The following is a 22192-nucleotide window of genomic DNA, read 5'->3' as shown; positions in this document are numbered from 1 at the left end:
CACACTTCAACCTGTTATTAACCCATTCTAAACGGCGGGTAAACGTATTCATTCAATCTCTAATTCTGTTGTTTCACACTGTTAACGTAAACCCTGGGGCCTGGGTTAACCAAAAATGTAACAACGCGTCAATACTCCCTTGGGTTTCACATGCTCCCTCTGCTTGCGGCAACGCGGACAACGACGCAGAAGTATTTTGAAAACCAACGCGTTGCCTACAGCGTAGAGGCTCTGGCGTAGGTCTGACGCAGAAGTATAAATAAGCCTTAATTTGCATATATCTGTTAGCTCAATGATATTAACTGAATGAATATGCTTTCGAATGGTAGGCCTAAGTGACCTGTTTTGATAACTGCAGGTCGTTTGTGAAAATATTGTTCAAAGTAGCTAAATTCACTTTGGTTGGTTGTATTAAGTTTTATGAAGCATGAATAAAAAAAATAATTCTCTCTTCATCACTCCAGTTAACTCAACATTGAAAATGTTTTACTGTTTCCCTCAGATGAATAACCTACAGAGCGAAAGTTTCTGAAACCATGGGCAGAGCTTGGATATGTATTGAGGTAAGCATTGAGGCAGTTTATGTAACATTCTGCAATCACAATTCATTCTGATAAGAGTGATACTGTATTTGACAAAAGGTTAAAAAAAAAGTTAAAAAAAAAGTGCGCGCCCATTTCTACAAGTGTGAAACGATGCTTAACCCTAGCCATTATCAGATACCGTTTGACAGCCCTCAATTGGTTAAAAAAACAAAGCTTTTGAAGATTCACTCATCCGTATTCTATGACTTTTTATCTTTAAAACGAGTTGAAAGACATTATGAGTTCAATATACTGCTAATAACCGCGTAGGCAGCGGATGTTTAAAATGAGAGGTTCATACTTTGCTTTACAGTTCGCCTCCAGTCACATAAAGGCATTCCTTATGACGTTGCTCATTAAGCATCATCAGGTCAAACAACCTTCATTTTATCCACACGTTTATGTCTGTAAAGGGTATAAAAGTTGGATTACAGTTAAAATAACATTGCTTGTTATATTCTACTTAAAATAACATTTTTAGACTTAAAAAAGGCATTTATATTTATGATAGCCTACATATTTTGTGTATTTGTACATAACATTACATATTATGGTACATGTTTTGAAACTATCAGTATGATTTTTATGTGATCATGAAAGATGAGATCAGCGGTGAGAACATATGAGCATAAGTATTCAGATGTTTTTCTGATATATAAGAGGGTAAAGGACCATTCAGCTGAAAACAGATCCTCTTATAATGAAGGTCAGAATGCCCCTAGCTTCCCAAAACATCAGTTTCGACTAATATGAAATGCATTATAAGGACAATAACTTAAATTTAAAGTCAGACTTTTTATTTACTCACCATCATAAGATGTTTTATTAAGTGTAAACAATGCATACAAATTCTTTGTAGTAAAACATACAACTCTTTTTAACATAAGTATTAATGGTTATATGAATAAATAGTGAATTAATACTTAATCAGTGTGAGTCTACACGTACAAACTACCAATAACCTGGTCAATAAATCTAATAAGCTAATACACATGAGCATCCATTAGGGTATAATGTTAACAAATGTTAAAACATGCTCTATTGTAAGACATCAGAGCAACACTTTACATTCAGTCATCTAAAACAGCCAGTCCTCATTCACTGATGTAGCAGTGGAGCAAATATTATAAAGTCAGTGTTTTTTGTGCTACCTGCATGACCTACTGGGATTGATTGCATGGTTGTACTGTGTAAAAATAATTTATAACATCATCCTGATATTGATTTGTCTGTTTGAGGATTAACTAACAGCTCCTCTCCTTTCCCTTTCATTCATTTACTAACAGTCAATAGTGGTTACGGGTAAAAGGAAATGACCCAGCTAGAAATAAAAACTATCTCTGCATTTAAATGGAAACTTAAATAAATAAAAAAACGTTCAACAGACTCGAGCAAGATTCTGGGATGGTGGGATTTCCATGGTTTCATGTTTTGTTTTGTACCTCAGGATCTTCCTTTCTTTTTTTTGAGGCACTCCCTTAGGTCATAAAAGATAAATCAGGACTCATATGTTGTTTTAGCAGTTGCCAATAAACCATACACAAACACGCCAAATGCCCAAAGGTGCTTTCAGTCACATTCTTGGGATTGATTCACTTCTTATAATCAGAATAAAATTTTGCAATAAAGTGATAGTTCAACCAAAAATGAGAAATCTGTCATCATTTACTTATGTCTTTCCAAACATGTATGAATTTCTTATTTGTCTATCAATGAAAGTTAAATGCTGTTTGGACCCCAACTGTCTTTAAAATGTATTTTATATTCTGCAGAAGATACTAAATATACAGGTTTAGAACGTAATGACATGAGGGTGAGTAAATGATGATGAAAGTTTCAATACCTTTTTAAGTCTTCAAGAATTAAATCTCAAACTAAGAATCATGAAAGAAATAGTTGATTGTTTACATTTACTCTAGCACTTCACACCACACTTTCTGGAAGTGCTACATCCGCACAACTTAATGACAACAATTACTTTGTAAATGCTGTTTTCATGGTGTCAGTCACAAGTTCTCCCTCCTCCTTTAAAAGGCTACATGAAAACGTGTTCTGGGGACTAAACCAGACCTTCTAGTTTCACAGTCTGTTGAGTTATTTTTCAGTAAAAAAAAAAAAAAGTTTCCATGATGAGATGTGTGACATCTGTAAACTTCCTGTGGCAAGAATGCCATGATACACCGCCTCCTTATTGGCATGCTTGTCCTTTTGACTCCCTCTTCAGGAGTTTTTTGTTTTGTATTTCACTGAGAGAAAGAGAGACACAGCAGCGAGATGGAATCTCCTTCCTATACAAGATACTGTCCTTTATGCCTTCTTTGATGACCTAGATAAAGTATGAAAGATTATTTAAAACATGACTTGCATAAATAAGCCTAAACATGAAGCAAAAGAAACATTGAAGTTCAGAACCTGATTCAAACAAGCCTGCACAAGAATATAAATAAGCATGAATCTGAGCTGGACTGACCTCAATGTTGTTAAGCGTGTTAAATTCCATAAGATCATGCAGCTGAGTGAAAGCTTGATTGGAATACTGGAAGTTGAATGTGGAGTAGGGCGTCTCTGGGTCATCGAAGATGTCAAAGTCTGCAAAATCTCTCTCTTTGTCTGTTTCACGTGGAACACCTTCAAAATAAACCACACTTTTGTTTAAAACATCTTGATCTTTTTTTCTTTTTCTTTTTTTAACTAGTTTGAGTGATCTGAAATGACCCCAGTCTGTTGATCATCATGATTTTCAATGTTAAAAAAACATAATCTTTGTCTTCTAAAGCATATAAACAGATTGAATACATAAATATAGAAACACACCCACTTCATGCATTATATAAAATGGAATGTAAATCATTCATTCACTATTTATGAGCGGGCGCTCATAAAAGCATCAAACACAGACCTTCCTACACAAACAAACAAATGTGTGAATCACAGGACAGTGTAAACAGATAAAGACGCAACTGGAAAGATCTCAGGGGTTTTTTTTAGAAAGGAGATCCCTGGACTTGATTGTAAATCTGCAAAGCTGACATTTCATAATTTTTTTTATTATGTAAACAGACACTTGCACAAACAAATTAACACACACCTGGGGCTTTAAAGGTCCTGAATTCGATATTGACCAGGACGAAATGGATGACAGTTGGGCAGTTCCTTTCTCCTTTTTTGGGCTTAAACACATAACACTCCTTCAGCCCCTCCCGGTCAAACACCTTTGGGTCGATCTTGGGAAACGGAAGTTTGTTCATTCGTGCCCATTTCTCAGCTAACTGAAGTTCCTACAAAGGACCAATCATTTACAAAACCTACATGTCATACATGTTGATGATTTTACATGATATGCTGATTAATTAATCAATAAAATAAATCACATTTATAATATTTACTGTGACATGTTTTTTTTTCCTGCTTTGTTTTTATAATTTATCACTAAATAAAAGTGTTAAACTGACAGCCCTAGTACTAACCTTAAATGGAGGACTTGAGTCACTCGGTCGGGCAGAAAAGTCAAAGGAGATGATGAGGTCAACACCTCTCTGAGGCCTTAGAATCAGAGGATAAGGGAGGTTAAAGGTCAAGCCACTGTCCACCACGTGGATCTTCTTGCTCTTTACGTCTAATGGCTCGTAGATACGGTCAAACTCACATGGGTCTGAAAGTGTCCAAAATCAGAAAAGAACAATAAGGCAACACTTGAGGTTAAAGGGTTAGTTCACCAAAAAAATTTAATTCTGTCATTATTTACTCACCGTCATGTCGTTCTAAACAACTTTTGTTCATCTTCGGAACACAAATGAAGATCTTTTTGATGAAATCTGAGAGCTTTCTGTCCCTCCATTGACAGTCTATGCAACTACCACATTCAAAGCCCAGAAAGGTAGTAAAGACATCATAAAATAATCCATAATATGACTCCAGTGGTTTAACCTTAATTTTATGAAGCGACACAAGTGCTTTGTTTGCACAAAAAAAAAAAAAAGAATATTTACCACTTTATTTACAAAACATTAATCTCCAACTACAGTTCACGAGAACACCATGAATCATGCGTGTTCTGTTGACGCAAGAGCAAGACGCAAGTTGGAGATTTACATTTTATAAATAAAGTGGTAGATTATGTTGTTGTTGTTTTTTGTGCAAACAAAGCACTCGCATCGCTTTATGAAATTTAAGTTAAACCACTGGAGTCACATGGATTGCTTACCTTTCTAGGTCTTGAAAGTGATAGTTGCGTAGGCTGTCAATGGAGGAACAGAAAGCTCTCAAATTTCAAAAAAATATCTTCATTTGTGTTCCGAAGATGAAGTCTTACGTGTTTGGAACGGCATGAGGGTGAGTAATTAATGACAGAATTTTCCTTTTTGGTTGAACTAACCCTTTAATTCAGTAAACTTAAATGACCATAACAAATATGAACTCTGACCTGTGACCGCATCAGTCTCATCCTCTGTGGGACTGACGGCCTCAATGGAAGACGAAAATGGCACGTCATTGTTTAGGTTTAAGCCCAGCATGAAGTTGTGTACTTTTCCTGCTCTGCCTTCTCGTGTATTAAAAAGAACCGAGTCACTGAAGAGAGAGCTAACCATGCGCTGCATCCAGCTGGCCTGATACTCGTCCTCTGTACGTGTAAGACAAAAAACAAAATCCATTATATGTAGGGATCTGCATTGATATTCTAATAAGGATTTATCTAATTGAGTAAAAATTACGTTTTTTTTTCTTTCTAAAACCTAAATGCCTTTGCTGTTAAACAAAAGGTTGCAGTTTTAATCAGGGTTTTCTCTAAAAAAATAATAATAATAATAAGGCCACAATGGTATACATTAATTATATTTTCCAGATAATATTTTGCACATAATTATATTTTTTATTTTTCCTCAGTACAAATTTGGCCTTTATACATGCAAATACATAGCTGCCTTTATATTTTGAGAAGGAGGTCCCCCGCAGGGATATTTGAAATCCGTGGCATCAAAATGTTTGAAACCCCCTATTCTAAGATACTTACTGTGTAATGTACATGGTCTAAAATCTCACCTTTATTTGAGTCTTCATCATTATCTAGACTGTCCTCTCCCACAATGTGTTCCGGTTTGATCTGTTCTGTAGAATAAAAGTAAAAACAACCGTCAAAGCCACAGTGCAAACCATCTCCAACTGATGTCTGACTGAGATCATCACAATCTTTCAGGTCATCTAAGAATAGTGAGTGTGTGTGTGCCAGGATGTTTGCATGTGCACAACTGTAATCATACTTTGGTGTAGCTGCCTGATAACCATCACAGTTTTATGAATCTCATCCTACCATCAGACATGCAAACACTAAAGGCACCATCATTCTGCAACATTTTCTTCCTCTATCACTATTTTGACACAACATGAATATTATTAATACATATAGATATATCATATAACACACAAGGGACAAAGAATATGTAAAACTTATGAAAGACATTCAAATTCTACATAAATCTATGGAAATTTCTGTGGAATGCAGATGAAAAAAGATGATTATGCACATGTAGCTAAAAAGAGTAGCAGAGCAATGTGAAACTGGTCTTGGATCTTTAATACAGCTGGTGATCGTACCTAGTTCTTCCTCCATGGTGCTGCCTTTGGTTGCATCATTCAATCCCAGAATTCTGTTGAACAGGATGGAGAAGGCACTGCCCCACACACCTGTGCAACATATACAAACACACTGTATCCCATCTACAAGTGGACGATGCTAAATATAGGTGTAAACGGGGTCTAAAACGTTTTTAGCTTGTCCACTTTTGACCACTTCCAGAGGTAGTCAAAAACACATTCGACCGGATTGCTTTCATGGTGTAAACGCTCATGTGGTCGAATGTGTTCAAACAGCCACAAAAGACCGCCTAATCTCTGCCTAATGACCTAATGTGCAAACATGGGAAGCGCAGTAGCCAGATGGGATTTAAACTTTGTTGGCTGAAGACTCAAATTTGGTTTGAAGACGAAAAACATACCAAGCACCATTCCTGATTTCTCACAGCGTTCGAGCAAAAACGAAAGCTGCTCCTCACCGTATGTTTTTTTCGCCTCATTCATATGTAAATTGCGCAAGCTTATTTTGTCCATTAGATCGAAATATCTTTAAAAAAAACATACATTTACCCGCCCATAGACCCTCCCATCGAAGACATCAGGACAGAAGTGGTTGAAAGTGGACAAAAGAGACAGATTAAAACACCAGGTGTAAACGGGAATGTGTCTCCCTCGTCTACTTGTGATCCGATCGACCAAACCGCATCTTAAAACCAGGTGTAAACAGGGCTTTAATGCTGTATGTTTGATCATGTTTTACCTCAAAATCAAAAGTGAAAAATTATTTAGAAATTCAGTACAACCAATGGTTAAATTTTTTTTAAAATAAAAATCCTAATGGTAAAAAGAGGCTTCAATATTCTTCTTATCATAATTTCTTATTAATATTAGGATGAAATATAATCGAGACATTTATTAATTTGTTTAATCTTTGTCTTTATTTTGCAAGGATGCAAAATTGTAAATGTGAGAAATCGAAAAAATACCGTTGGATAGACGATGTGAAGCCTGAAACAGTAGATTACAAATACTTTAGCTGATCTTCACGTCACTGTTTTAAAAATAAAGAGTAAATCTGCAGTGAAACTCTTGTGATACACCCTTCGAAGAATGTTTCTTTACGGTTCTTTAATTTTGAATTTGCGCCACTGAATTACAACACTAAATTGTTTCGCATTACAATACAGTAAGGATGGGATTTTTGCAAATGACTGAACCAACACCCTTAAATCAGGTGACATTTGACTCTGACAGTGAAAATTCCAACTATGTGGTGTCACTATTTCCATAAATACACGGATATTATCTCTTTCTTATCATGGTTCACTGCTTTCTAGAGAAATTCAGAAAAAAAGCCCATACCCATAAGGAAGTGAAGAGGGTTCTCTTTGTGCTTCTTAACCACATTTCCTCTGAAGAACTTGCTTCCAAAAAGGTCAGGGGTCATGAAGGTTCCATATTTAGCCATTCCGATCTCGTACGGACTGAACTCCACCCAGTCTGTCAATTAAAACACGCAAATCAAAACACAACCATAACCTCAATAGAAATGTATTCACAATCAACAGAAGTCTGCGAAACATGCCCATGACAACAAATTAACAGTAACAAGTACAGTAAGAATAGGATTACGAATTATAATTTTGGACAACAGATCAAAACTAGTTTCAAAATAAACACAATGACAAAGAGCATATTTCAAATAGTTTCTGGGAATGCGTGAAAGCAATGTTTCAGATTTCAGTTCCCAGGCAGTGTTGATAACGCGTCACTTAACGAAGGCAGATGCATGAATCAACTAAACAAAATGCTCACAACACAAAAGCTATTTTGTGTGACAAGGACTGCAGAAAATCGACTGACGCTTTTTTAGACAAAAAAGGATTAATCAAAGTCTGAGGTATTGACAGTCACCACAGTTGTAGTCTATTGTAGAGCTAGGAGTGGTTCGGATGTCTTTCTGTTGCATAGGACTATTTTGGAAACTCAATGCCACGTGACGTGAGGGTGATTCCCTTGAGTGCCTCTGTGTCTAAATAGTTGCTTTCATTCAGCCGCAGTTAAACTTTACAAACAGTACTGTGATGCATGTTTATAACAAAAACTTGACTGAATTTAGAGGACTTTATTTAAAAACTATTAAAAGCTATTATACTCTTAAAATAGCTATGTGCATTAAAATGCAAAAAAAAAAAAAAAAAAACTGTGATGTAAATCTTTTCTTACGTAAGATAGTTATAGTTATAGTAAATTTTTTCAGTCTCAAACCAGAAAGAGCAGCCACCAGCTCAAGAGGCATGACCTGCTCAGTCATGCTGGTGAGTGAACAGAATTAAGAGTGGCCTATATTCAATTACAGACAGATCTTTAAACAACTAATACGTGTGGCACTTCAGGGCTTCAAACAATACAAGTATACTAAAAAAAGATATTCTGCATAGTTATTCACATTCTTGAACTAATCTTCTGACGTAATCTGGTTCTCCCCAGGCAATTCAAAAGGTCAGACTACTATAAATAGGATCTCCCTTCATTCATTCAGTGAATACACTGACTACAATGTAGCTGATAATGATCTTTTATGTATTTCCAAGGTATAGTATTACCTTTTATTTGGCACAATGGAAATTAATTTCTGAAGAACAAAAACACTTATCCTTGACATTGTAATCATAGAAACTGTAGAAATTTGCTATACTGATAATATGGTTTATAATGAAACATTTTGCATTAAGAAAGACTCATTTAAAAAAAAAAAAAATGAATTGCCCTTTTACCTGCAAACTTGAGCTCAGAGACATCTGGTTTTACATGCAGGCAGGTGAACAAGGGCAGAGGTGCCTGAGCTTCATTTATCTTTTCCTGCAATTCACTCAACTTGGTGTCCATCCTCTGTTGAGAGAGCAGCAGGGGAGAAGCCTTTGTATTACTAGTTGTGCATTGTATATTTCTGAATAAGTAAAGGCAAAAGCAAAGGTAACTCTCTCCAAAAGATCAGATACTAACAGCGGGAATGAGCGTCTCGCCTATCAACATCCCGAAGATATCTGTGAAGGTAACAGGCTGCCCAGAGGCCTTCTTGCTCCACAAGGCATGTACGTATTTAGTGATGTGTTTGGGAAGGAGTAGACGGAGAGGGTTACTGTTCACACGGTTCATCAGCTCCTGGTTGATCTGCTCTGGGCCCTTAGTGGGGAACTCTGGGTGGGAGTACAAAGTGGACATGTACCTGTGAGAGACAGAAAAGCAAATGTTGGTTTGCACCGGGATTTATTAGAGAAGGAATTAAAAGATGGACATGTCCTCATACCAGGTGGATCCGGAGAGTCCAGCAACATATGTGACGCAGTCCAGAACTCCAGACTCATACAAAGCCTTCATAACCCCAGAGAACCCGACCATTGCCCTGAAACCTCCCCCTGAGCCCAGCACAGCAATCACTGGAACCTGCATGCAAGAAAACAAATATTAGCAGCACAGCAGTATGCTAGTGAAATACTAGCAATAGGCTAGCAATTTACCTTTTCATAGTTTTTTCAGCCAAAAAGATTTACTGTACAATTACTGCAAAGAGTGTAAAGAATAATGGGATTGTCTCGAATTTGGATTTCAGTCATTTATGCAGTGTTTATGTCATTGTGGAGTTATTGAAAATGCAAGATGAGAACTAGTTTAAAGTTGATTTAAAAGTTTGAAGTTTAATTCACTTCTGCATGCTCTTGCAAAACATTTAACGTCAAAATGAATTTGAATATTTTCTAAATACAAGCTATTAATCCGATTGTGAACGATTCATCCATTAATGTTTCATGCATGTCTGTGAAAGTGACCAGACTTCTCTCTGGTGATGAACGCCGGACTTTTCCAATCATTTTGTCAGCTTAAAAGGTTAGTTCACCCAAAAATTTTATTTCTGTCATTAATTACTCACCCTCATTCCTTTCGAAAGACTTTCGTTCATCTTCAAAACACAAATTAAGATATTTTTAATGAAATCCGAGAGCTTTCTGAGCCTGGCTTTTTTTTTTTTTTTTTTTGGCTGGCTAAAAGTCAAGTGAGAGAAGTTGAAGCTTTCAGAAAATCATAATTGTGCTACCAAGATGTGAACGCAGCATCTCTGAGTTGTGCAGAAAAGCAGTTAAACTTTTGTAATTTCCTGCCTATGGTTCTTTTTTTTCTTTTTGGGTGGGGCTTATGAAATCCACCAAGTAATCCACCATTATTGTGAGTTCTCACAAGTATTAGCTAACACTTCCTCTTTATATTTGGACTATGTCCATTTCCATCTGCATGACAGTAAGCTGACATCTGCATCAAACACGTAGCCTACTGTACTATTTCTGCAACTGCACGACCAGTGGAGAAAGTGTAACCGAGGCCAGCTGTGCGAGTAAACCTCACTTCCCTGGCCTCAAGAGGCACACTAGCGATGGACACGAGAATGTCCCTGTTAGTGCGGAAAGCCGGTTTGAATCCCGGTCGGAGCGGGGCGAGTAGGACCGGAGGGGTTATAAAAGCAGTTGATTAATAGGTGGTACCTCATGAGGAGAGGAAGGGAGGGAGGAAGGTTTCTCCATGTGCAGCAATTTCTTGATGCCCAGCATGACTCTATCACGCCGGTGTTGTCTGTAGAGCTTTTCTTTAGGACACAGATCCAGATTGAATCGCAGGTCCATCGTGTAGCTGAGAACAGTTAAAAAGAAAGTCATATGTATGGCGCTTCAACTATAAAAGTTCTTACTATACACAACAGAAGCCAGTTTTGTTCATTGTGATACGTACCACTCCTCCAAGGAAAGCTCTAAGTACACATTGGTCATCTGTGGAAAAACCACAGGTCAGATCAAGGGAGGAAGAAGGCAAGGAGGAAAGAAAGAAAGAAAAATAAATGTGACAGCAGAAAAGGATAGTCATTTTAGAGGAAGTAAATTTGGTTTTAAGATTTAAGATTACAAAGATAAACGTTTTTTTTTCTTTGGAGTAACATGCACCATTGAATGCACCACAAACTTTCAATTTTAATGTTGAATTTCTAGTTAGGTGCAAGTAAAAGAAAAGAAAGAAAGAAAGTGGATGCACTGATTTCGAAATCCTTGCTGATAAAATAAGCTAATTATTAGTTTCATGTTATGGTTAATAACTGAAATATGGTTGACATTATAAAAATGAAAAATAAATATATAATTAAAAAAGGAAATAAAAAATGTAAACATTAAAAATAAATGTATAGAAATGAATAGTATGATTGTATGCAACAAGTGAATTCAGGCATCGCAGCATTAAAATGTGCAATATAAAAGTACATTCAATCAGTTTTCCTTTTGAAATCTTTGAAAATATAAGCAACTCATGTGTCATGTGCTCTTAAAGGGAAAGTGCTCCTCAAATAGATATAACTTACTTTCCCTATAAGAAATGACACCAGCTCTGTTTGTCCAACTTTGAGTTTAGAGATGTCATATGAGGCCGTACCCAACTTTTCATCAACAACATAGTTAGCGTCCATTAATGTCAGCTGGAAACAAGAGACAGAAAACATATCATTGACTGTACATACACTACTAAGTAAGAAAAACGAGTTCCAAAAGCCTGTTCAGCATAAAACATTCAAAGGAAGGTTCAAAATACTACATGTAGTTGGAAATAGCAAGAAGTTACTAAAGTAACCTGAATTGTGAGTGCACTGCACTGTAATTTAACACTTCTCCTATCCCAGTTTAATACGCAGAGACATTTTGAGGTTGATGTCCTCTGACTCTGGTTGGTCTGTTTTTTTTTTAGGGCAGCCCAACATGCCTTCTCTCGATCAACACATGCTGTGAGTTTTAGAGCTACAGTAGACTACCTGCAAACTACTAGACAAAGGCAAACCTGTTTGGAAACAGCCATTTTGCACTTTAACCTGGTGCAACCAGAAATTACATACTTTTACACCTTTAATGATCATTTATGGTGGAAGATTTCATTACTTTATTTACAATTTTATATTAATTTCTGCTCCTTCACTCCATATAATGAAGAACAAATTACACTATTAATAAGACTGAGGTGTTCAAGAAGAGCTGACTTAATTTAGATTAGAAGCGGAAATTAATTTTCAGTTTCTCTTTACTTACCTTTAGCACGTTGTCTTGGTTGGGGTCGAGGATGAATTCAAAGGTCTCATTCCACTCTGGATTGATGTCGTTATCTATATGTCGTGTTTTCTTCCTGCTCTCAGGGGCGTTGGGGATGAACAGCTCCACATATGGGTCAGGGGTATCCACTACAAGCATGTTTAGTGTTAGGAGCATTCTCTGAAGTGCTCAAATCAGGTCTCATTCCTTTAAGTTTAGTAACTGAAGAAAGCAATGCATGATGCTGTGTAATGTACAATCACCTAAACTTTTCATTTTAAAAGTATGAAATATAAAGTATCCTCACACAGGTCTCCGAGAGCTCCTTTGGTGACATTTTCAGCGCGCAACACTTTCACTTGGAATTTGTGTGACATTTGCTGTTCAACCTAAGAAATAAACACTTAATCTTTACAATCAGTATAATCATCATTATGCGTAAATACAAAAAAAAAAATAATAATTTCACTGACTTTAGAAATGTAGTCTTAAAGGGATACTCCACTTTTTTTGGAAATAGGCTCATTTTGCAACTCCCCCAGAGTTAAACAGTTGAGTTTTACCGTTTTCGAATCCATTCAGCCGATCTCCGGGTCTGGCGGTACCACTTTTAGCATAGCTTAGCATAGATCATTGAATCGGACAGGACCATTAGCATCTCTCTCAAAAAAATGACCAAAGAGTTTCGATATTTTTCCAATTTAAAACTTGACTCTTCTGTAGTTACATCGTGTACTAAGACCGACGTAAAATGTAAAGTTGCGCTTTTCTAGGCTGATATGGCTAGGAACTATACTCTCATTCCTGCGTAATAATCAAGAAACTTTGCTGCCGTTCCATGGGTGCAGCAGGCGTAATGATATGACGCAGCGCCTGAAAATAGGTCTAATAGGTTAGACAAACTTAGTCCCGGTCACGTTGGAAGTTACCGAGCTGGGGACTATTTTCAGGCGCTGCGTCATATCATTACGCCTGCTGGACTCATGGTACGGCAACAAAGTTTCTTGATTATTACGCAGGAATGAGAGTATAGTTCCTAGCCATATCAGCCTAGAAAATCACAACTTTTCATTTTCCGTCGGTCTTAGTACACGATGTAACTACAGAAGAGTCAAGTTTTAAACAGGAAAAATATCGAAACTCTTTGGTCATTTTTTTGAGAGAGATGCTAATGGTCCTGTCTGATTCAATGATCTATGCTAAGCTATGCTAAAAGTGGTACCGCCAGACCCGGAGTTCGGCTGAATGGATTCGAAAACGGTAAAACTCAACTGTTTAACTCTGGGGGAGTTGTAAAATGAGCCTATTTCCAAAAAAGTGGAGTATCCCTTTAATACAGGAAAAAAGGGAAGTGTTGATTAATGCGAGTACTGTGTCAGGTTGGTGTGATTAACATGTCTTTTTTTACACCAACAAAAAGCAGTTAGCCAGCAGCATGCAAATATCTATCTTAAACTTATTATATTCACCAGAATTTATGTGGAGGCTGATGTACATGTATGGCTGATAGCATTTGATTTCTCTGTTTCTGTTTATTTAATGCCACAGAATACATCCAATTTTGCTCATTACTCATGAAACAATCTATATATGCACAAAGAGCCTGTCCAAAAATCCCATGTATGATAATTAGACAACCAGAGACGTTTCATGACATCAGCATCCCTGGTGTAAACTTAACAGAAATACAAGAAGTTCTTGGAAACCAAAATAGTGCATTCCCAGAAACATCTGTGCTGACAAACTGCCTTATGTTTTGGCTCACCACTTTGAAAGCCAGACTCCACTGATTTAGGCTTTTACTGCTATTCTCAGGCATAAATCTAAGATTTTTGTTGTACTTACAAAGATGTGATGATCTGTGAGTGACATGGTGGCTTTACGGCCAAATTAGACAAAACAGGCTGGTTATCCTAAGACCTCTTCAAAGAACTTTGCTCCCAGAGAAATCTTCTAGCAATGCTCCTGGACATCTAATGCACTGAAAAAATAAGAAGTAATATCTATAAATAAAAATAAATTAAAAAAATCAATTCTTCAATGACAGGGTATACTTTATAGTGAAATTACTGACACTCTAATCTTGTTTTGTTTTTTTAATAATAATTGTATTGTTTTACCTTGAGTTCTGGATGTTTTTTACAGTTTCGCTTTACGTTTCCTTTTTTGGATGAGAGAAAATGATTTTACATCAAAAAATAATCAAAAATTGATTCCTCGTGATCTGAACTAAACTCAAATGTACGAAGAGATTACATATGATGGAAAGAGAATGTTAAGGTTATACTCACTGTCTAATAACATGCATAGAACATCACATACATTATCATAATATAACTTAACACTATCCTGACTAGACACATGGTTAGGATGGTAGATGATGTTACAAGTTCTAAATAAGTTAACAAAAATGCATTTAAATTTAACCTTCCTTACTTAAAAAAAAAAATCAATTACAGACAAGTAAAATGCAAAAAAGTACAAGGCAAATACAAGGCATTGTGGTACAGTTTAAAGTATGTAAAATGAACATACACTCACCTAAAGGATTATTAGGAACACCATACTAATACTGTGTTTGACCCCCTTTCGCCTTCAGAACTGCCTTAATTCTATGTGGCATTGATTCAACAAGGTGCTGAAAGCATTCTTTAGAAATGTTGGCCCATATTGATAGGATAGCATCTTGCAGTTGATGGAGATTTGTGGGATGCACATCCAGGGCACGAAGCTCCCGTTCCACCACATCCCAAAGATGCTCTATTGGGTTGAGATCTGGTGACTGTGGGGGCCATTTTAGTACAGTGAACTCATTGTCATGTTCAAGAAACCAATTTGAAATGATTCGAGCTTTGTGACATGGTGCATTATCCTGCTGGAAGTAGCCATCAGAGGATGGGTACATGGTGGTCATAAAGGGATGGACATGGTCAGAAACAATGCTCAGGTAGGCCGTGGCATTTAAACGATGCCCAATTGGCACTAAGGGGCCTAAAGTGTGCCAAGAAAACATCCCCCACACTATTACACCACCACCACCAGCCTGCACAGTGGTAACAAGGCATGATGGATCCATGTTCTCATTCTGTTTACGCCAAATTCTGACTCTACCATCTGAATGTCTCAACAGAAATCGAGACTCATCAGACCAGGCAACATTTTTCCAGTCTTCAACTGTCCAATTTTGGTGAGCTCGTGCAAATTGTAGCCTCTTTTTCCTATTTGTAGTGGAGATGAGTGGTACCCGGTGGGGTCTTCTGCTGTTGTAGCCCATCTGCCTCAAGGTTGTGCGTGTTGTGGCTTCACAAATGCTTTGCTGCATAGCTCGGTTGTAACGAGTGGTTATTTCAGTCAAAGTTGCTCTTCTATCAGCTTGAATCAGTCGGCCCATTCTCCTCTGACCTCTAGCATCAACAAGGCATTTTCGCCCACAGGACTGCCGCATACTGGATGTTTTTCCCTTTTCACACCATTCTTTGTAAACCCTAGAAATGGTTGTGCGTGAAAATCCCAGTAACTGAGCAGATTGTGAAATACTCAGACCGGCCCGTCTGGCACCAACAACCATGCCACGCTCAAAATTGCTTAAATTACCTTTCTTTCCCATTCTGACATTCGTTTGGAGTTCAGGAGATTGTCTTGACCAGGACCACACCCCTAAATGCATTGAAGCAACTGCCATGTGATTGGTTGATTAGATAATTGCATTAATGAGAAATTGAACAGGTGTTCCTAATAATCCTTTAGGTGAGTGTATATGTATAATAAATAAAATAAAATACTGGGAGAAAAAGAGCTATATAATACTAGGGCAGTTACATAAATTTAAAAAGTGTTTTGTGATCGCATGTTTGAAAGAGTTTCAAAGTATATTGTGAGATCAGTATTACAAAAGGTAATATATGAGGGTTTCTTTTGAGTTATGTCTGTCTTATAACATTCCTTACCTTATTACATCACTTCCGGTGTAGCAGGGCATTTGGTGCATTCATGTGTGCGTGTGTGTGTGTCTGTGCATGTTGTATGTATGAAAGAAAAAGGAAGGAATATAGACAGGCTTTACAGACATGAAAAGACGTAAAAATCATCATACTAGAAACGGGAAGTGTGCAACCAGTCAACCGAGATAGTGTCTGTGGTGAGGGTAAAATTGTGCAAGTACGAATAGTCTGAACTGCTTTCTTATACTGACTGAGCACACAGTAAGTTGCAATGACTTCGACATTAATTACAGCAAAAACATCATCAGCATATGTGTTTTAAGTTCAGCATTATATTTGTTTGTATGATGGAGTGAATAGTATTGCACAATCCAACATAAGCTAAAAATGCATAACGGAGAATGTCGGGTTCTCTGATCAGCTAAACTAGCCCATCCATAAAAACAATGGCGCAAAAAAAAAAAAAAGGCAAATACAAATCAGTTGTTACCCAAATTGGCCCTTGGGACCTTGAGTGCCACAGAACGCTTTTAATGCTCATCAGCGCGTGTCATTATCACGCAGGGCTGAGCACGTTCACATCACTGCTGAATGGACATGGTCACGTAGACATGAAGGCAAGGCAAATCAAATCAATAACAGTGCCTCAAAACTCTCATTAACATTAACAAACACTATATTGCACTGTGATCGATTCAACGTAAAACTTCAAACACGCTACACGTGATCTGTATTAGGCCTATAATATCGCTAAGTAACTTTGTTAGTTAATTTGATTGCACCGTATTTTCTACGGTGTTATTTTCCGTATTGGTTATCTGTCAACAGTGTCATTGGCTTATCTATCGCCAAACCGAATGGAAAATTCTTAAACATGCAGTCGTAGGCTACTTAAAACTTTCCGCAGATGAGAGCTGACGTTTCCCTCGAACTACGCACCGCTATTTTCAAGTGACATGATGTTATATGAACAACACAGCTTACCTGCAGTAAAGTACTGACTGAGTAATCAACATTTCATCTTACCCTGGGCTGGAGTGCACGCCAAGCCAGAAATCCAGAAAAAATAAATAAAAATCAGTCGTTGTTTTCCTTCTATGCAGAGAGTGCGCTTGAGTCAGACTATCATTTTAAAGAGGAGAGGAGGAGGAACTACAGCTTCCTATGATGATAAAATCTCATCTTCGTCAGTCTCTTCTCTTGTCCCGCTCTGTGCGCATTGCTTTTCATTCTGCAGTCAAAATACCCGTTACTTGATAATATAGTAGGCTATAGGCTACAGTAAAAAAATAAAATATATATAGGCTATAAAAAATAAAACATTGTCCGAACATCGTAATAAAAAAACAGGGAAGCACTCACTGCAAAACAATCAGTAAGAAAGAGTGATACTATCTAGAGGAAGTATAAAGATGATGAAGAAAACAGGTTTCTCTAGCTAGCGGACCTGCTGAGCGGAGTCATGTTTAATTTCTTCCACAAGATGGCACTTCTTTGTATTCATGTTAGTTTCATACATTTTTGAGAAAAGTTTATTAAACATTTTCTACAAATATAGTTAATGCATTAACGATGATTATTTTATACTAATTTAATGGAAGAATGTTTTCACGAATGCTTTCGTGTTTTCAATAATTAATAATAAAAGCATGCCTTTTTTAATTTCCGGAGGTTACAGCATCGCCCCACAAAAATGTATGTTTTCAACAACTTGAAATATACGAGTAGGCTAGCCTATTATTATTAGGCAGGCTACAATCTATTAAAACAGTTTTGATTTGCTTTATTGGTAAGTGACAAAAATTATAAATTAGGAAAACATAAATAAACGGTTATTATCGTATCTCCGAGAGCCTTCGGGACACTAGTTTTTATGACATCCAATAATCCGATAATACGAAGGTTGGCTACCAACATGATGTCATTCTCAGTATTGCAGTAGACGATGAGTCAAGCTCGTTGCGTCACATTTGACTGCGCATATAACACCTCTCTCACTCGAAAGATAATTCATTCTCTGATCTGAACTGGCGAGGAAAGAACCAAGACATACCAATACGCCACTGGAATGAATAGTTTGATATTATTTATTCTTTTGCACCTGGGGTTCATGGTTTGCCAAGGAGGTAAGCCATTTCTTCATTCATTTCTATTCATATTCTATTCATATTTTTTTTAATGAATTACTTCTGTTCTATAAAAGTGAAGCCGTCTAAAATAATACTTTTTTGGTGATGCAGCCAACCCCTGTTGCTCTCAGCCATGCCAGAATCGCGGTGTCTGTACTGAAATGAGCTCAGACTCGTATGAATGTGACTGTACACGCACTGGATTTTACGGTCAAAACTGCTCAACACGTAAGTGAAAACTGCATAGACTTCTGTAAACGAATAAGCTTCCTGTTCTCTGTCAATACCCGACTAACTTTTTTTACTTTGGTTTCTTTTTTACAGCCGAGTTTCTCACATGGGTTAAAGTTTCTCTGAAGCCTTCTCCCAACACGGTGCATTACATTCTCACACACTTCAAAAGCTTGTGGAATATTGTCAACAAAGTGTCGTTTTTGAGAAATGGCATAATGCGATACGTGCTAACATGTAAGTTAACACTTTTCATGCCTGAAATAATCTTTTTAATAAAACCTCCAATTTGACTTTAATCTTTGATATAATTGAAATACTTTAAATTATAATTTATATATTTGTATACATTATTTTTGAATTATAATGATTTAAATGATAATGATAATGAGAATATTTCCTCCTGGTCCAGCACGTGCCCATTTGATTGACAGCCCCCCTACATTCAATGCTGACTATGGTTACAAAAGCTGGGAAGCGTATTCCAATCTCTCCTACTACACTCGTACGCTGCCTCCTGTCGGGAATGATTGCCCAACACCAATGGGAGTCGCAGGTGAGTCTCTTTCTCCTCAGACCTGTTTTCTCACATTTCTAGCTCGACAGTTAGACAGGAAGCTTGCGGACTCAACCTGTCCGCCTGCATGTCTTGGGTGTGTGGACGAGAAAAGCGCATATAGATATTTCTGTCCATCAATTAAAGTCACTGAGTCCACTTTTAGACTGGTGTATAACACTCAAAAATCAAGACGTAAATATACAGTGGAGGTCTTTTACTCATTTGTTGTTCTGTCTTTTGCAGGCAAGAAAGAGCTGCCAGATGTGAAGCTGCTGGCTGAGAAACTGCTTCTCAGGAGGAAGTTCATCCCAGACCCTCAACGCACCAGTCTTATGTTCGCTTTCTTTGCCCAACATTTTACGCACCAGTTCTTCAAAACTGACATGAAGAAAGGTCCAGCTTTCACAAGAGCCCTGAATCATGGGGTGTGTATCTTATACATACTGTATAACCTTTTCAAGTGGCACTTATTAATGGTCCTCTCACATTCACTTTGGTATCTGACTGACTTTGCTTGGTGTCTTTAGGTTGACTTGGGTCACATATATGGACAGGAGCTTGAACGCCAACACAAGCTGAGACTTTTCAAGGACGGAAAACTGAGATACAAGGTAAGGAATGTTTCCACCCTAGAATTAACTAAAATAACCTCCTCCAGTTCACTGAACAATTTTGACACTTGTTACTTACCTCTTTCATATCGCAAGCCTGGTCGTCTGAAAATTTGACTATATTCGTGTTCATTGCTTTAACCAGATTCTGGATGGTGAGGTTTATCCTCCGACAGTCAGTGAGGTTCAAGTAGACATGCACTACCCTCCTCATATACCTGAGTCCCGACGTTTTGCCGTGGGTCACGAGGCCTTTGGACTGGTTCCTGGACTCATGATGTATGCCACCATCTGGCTGCGTGAACACAACCGAGTGTGTGATATACTAAAGCAGGAGCATCCCGACTGGGATGACGAGAGGCTGTTTCAGACCGCACGGCTCATCCTTATTGGTAAGTGTCCTGTAGAGAAGGACATTTAGATTCAGGTTTTAATGTGGACAATTTTGTGTTAGGATGTGTTAATGGATGTACCTCAAAATACAGTTACAAGATGGTTTAACGTTTGTTCTGTATTCTGACTTTACAGGTGAGACGATCAAAATTGTGATTGAAGATTATGTCCAGCACCTTAGTGGATACAATTTTAAGCTCAAGTTTGACCCTGAACTTCTCTTCAACGACCGTTTCCAGTACCAGAACAGGATCTCCTCTGAGTTCAACACCCTTTACCACTGGCACCCCCTTATGCCTGATGAATTTCACATCCAGGACGAAGTCTACAATTACAAGCAGTTTCTCTTTAACACATCCATACTGACAGACCATGGCGTCAACAGCTTGGTTGAGTCCTTCACCAATCAGATAGCTGGAAGGGTAAGACAAGAAAAATACGTTTAGTTTACCATATTTTGGAGTACTCTACCGCTGGTGGTGAGGATTTGGTGAATCTTAAATCTTCTCTGTTACTCCAGGTGGCTGGAGGGCGTAATGTTCCACCGGCTGTATTAAAGGTGGCCATGAAGTCAATTGAAGACAGCAGGAAAATGCGCTACCAATCTATCAACGCCTACAGGAAACGTTTCAACATGAAGCCATTCAAATCCTTTGAAGAAATGACAGGTGAGAGTTAATATATTTATATTTATCAGGTCTGCAAATAGATGTTTTCTAACATCTACAATATTTATTACGGTATTTAGTGCGCACACCCACACAAATTTTCATATTAACTTGCCTAAGCCCAGCTGCATTTTATAAACATACCCTGCAGATATTGTAAAATGAGTGGTATTTCAGTCGACAATTTGAGTTGACTGAACTTGTTTTATGTTTTAGGAGAAAAGGAAATGGCTGCTGAACTTGAAGAGATGTACGGAGACGTAGACGCTGTGGAGCTTTATACTGGTCTGCTGGTTGAGAAACCCAGGCTCAATGCCATTTTTGGGGAGACCATGGTGGAGATGGGTGCCCCCTACTCCCTCAAAGGACTTATGGGAAATCCCATTTGTTCCCCTGAGTACTGGAAACCAAGCACATTTGGTGGCAAAGTGGGCTTTGAGATTATCAACACTGCCTCTCTGCAGAATTTGGTTTGCAATAATGTCAAAGGGCCCTGCCCTATGGCGTCTTTCTATGTGCCTAATGTAAAAGATTCGGTACCAACCACTATTAATGCAAGTACTTCCCACTCAGATCAAAACGTCAACCCAACAGTTTTACTAAAAGAACGGACGTCTGAGCTCTGACAGATGTATTCTGTAAGAAAATGTATAAATTATTTATTTATTTATTTATAGGATATTTATTGTATTTATTGTACTGAGAACAATATCTTTTAATTCCTATTTTGTTTGTATTTTTGATGAATAGTTTTGTACAAATCTGATGTTATATTTTTATCTATTTATTAAATATTATGTACATTTTATGTATTGTAAAAAATGTTTACATTAGACCTCAGAATTCAGCACACTATAATGCTGATCAGCTTCTGTCATATTGTGTCTTGATTTTACTTGAATCCCATTTCTAGTTGTTTACAATGTTTAAATGGTTTAACTTGTGTTGTTTGTTTACTGTCTGCCCTTTTTCTTCCTTTGTTTCATCTCAAGATCTTAGAATACTAACTAAACAAAAAAAAACTTTCTTTCTGACAAAATGTCTCACACTGTTTTTTTTTTTTTTTTACTTTTTAAACACTTGTTTAATCTAAAAAAGTATTGATGTTTTCTTGTTTTGTACTTGAAATTTGACTATGAATTAATAAATCACAATACATTAATATTTTTACCTTGTGTTCTGTGAATTCTTAAAAATGAATTTCTTTCAAAAGATTTGTATTAGCGTTTTGCAACAAGATAATAATTTTATTTAGTATAAATTATTAGACCAAGGTTTATTAGCGATCTGAGCAATTTCCACGAATAAAATAGACGTAACTTGCAATTCCAACAACCCTGACTGGTAGTGTGAAAATATATAAAATAAAAATATGCACACAGCAAATTC

At 37.2% G+C, this 22192-nt stretch overlaps 2 protein-coding genes across 4 annotated transcripts; one reads left to right on the top strand and one right to left on the bottom strand.

Moving 5' to 3' along the window:
* Positions 1-1359: 1359 nt before the first annotated feature.
* Positions 1360-17447, bottom strand: pla2g4ab (phospholipase A2, group IVAb (cytosolic, calcium-dependent)). Of its 3 annotated transcripts, XM_084090617.1 has the most exons (19): positions 17239-17447; positions 14392-14432; positions 14117-14252; positions 12579-12660; positions 12272-12420; positions 11557-11670; positions 10938-10975; positions 10694-10838; positions 9466-9602; positions 9162-9384; positions 8933-9047; positions 7518-7655; positions 6177-6266; positions 5625-5690; positions 5008-5205; positions 4052-4236; positions 3673-3862; positions 3055-3212; positions 1360-2910 (listed from the first exon to the last, which is right to left on the bottom strand). In XM_084090617.1, exons 3-19 carry the CDS (start codon positions 14141-14143, stop codon positions 2773-2775), a joined length of 2193 nt encoding a protein of 730 aa, XP_083946743.1. In that variant the 5' UTR covers positions 14144-14252; positions 14392-14432; positions 17239-17447; the 3' UTR covers positions 1360-2772. The 3 variants fall into 3 exon arrangements, with proteins under 3 accessions (XP_083946743.1, XP_083946744.1, XP_083946745.1); XM_084090618.1 differs by lacking the exon at positions 14392-14432 and having other exon boundaries at positions 17239-17445; XM_084090619.1 differs by lacking the exon at positions 17239-17447 and having other exon boundaries at positions 14392-14728.
* Positions 17448-18210: 763 nt separating this feature from the next.
* ptgs2b (prostaglandin-endoperoxide synthase 2b) lies at positions 18211-21972 on the top strand. The gene is made up of 10 exons (XM_084090620.1): positions 18211-18338; positions 18453-18569; positions 18666-18809; positions 18985-19128; positions 19375-19556; positions 19659-19742; positions 19888-20134; positions 20271-20557; positions 20656-20803; positions 21020-21972. Exons 1-10 carry the CDS (start codon positions 18281-18283, stop codon positions 21427-21429), a joined length of 1821 nt encoding a protein of 606 aa, XP_083946746.1. The 5' UTR covers positions 18211-18280; the 3' UTR covers positions 21430-21972.
* The last annotated feature ends 220 nt before the right edge of the window (positions 21973-22192 follow it).

The sequence above is a fragment of the Abramis brama genome, assembly GCF_963993115.1.
Source record: "Abramis brama genome assembly, chromosome: 18".
NCBI classification, from domain to species: domain Eukaryota; kingdom Metazoa; phylum Chordata; class Actinopteri; order Cypriniformes; family Leuciscidae; genus Abramis; species Abramis brama.
The sequence above is the reverse complement of the archived record's forward strand: the minus strand, read 5'-3'. Positions and strand labels throughout refer to the sequence as shown.

Coding starts and splice junctions, on each gene's coding strand:
- pla2g4ab (XM_084090617.1), bottom strand. CDS start 14,143: ATGTCACTCACAGATCATCACATCTTT. Junction 9,603..10,693: donor TCCCTTCCTCTCCTCATGAG/GTACCACCTATT, acceptor TCTTGCATGCAG/GTTCCAGTGATTGCTGTGCT. Junction 2,911..3,054: donor ACACGCTTAACAACATTGAG/GTCAGTCCAGCT, acceptor TACTTTATCTAG/GTCATCAAAGAAGGCATAAA.
- ptgs2b (XM_084090620.1), top strand. CDS start 18,281: ATGAATAGTTTGATATTATTTATTCTTTTGCACCTGGGGTTCATGGTT. Junction 18,570..18,665: donor CGGTCAAAACTGCTCAACAC/GTAAGTGAAAAC, acceptor TCTTTTTTACAG/CCGAGTTTCTCACATGGGTT. Junction 20,804..21,019: donor ATCCTTTGAAGAAATGACAG/GTGAGAGTTAAT, acceptor TTTATGTTTTAG/GAGAAAAGGAAATGGCTGCT.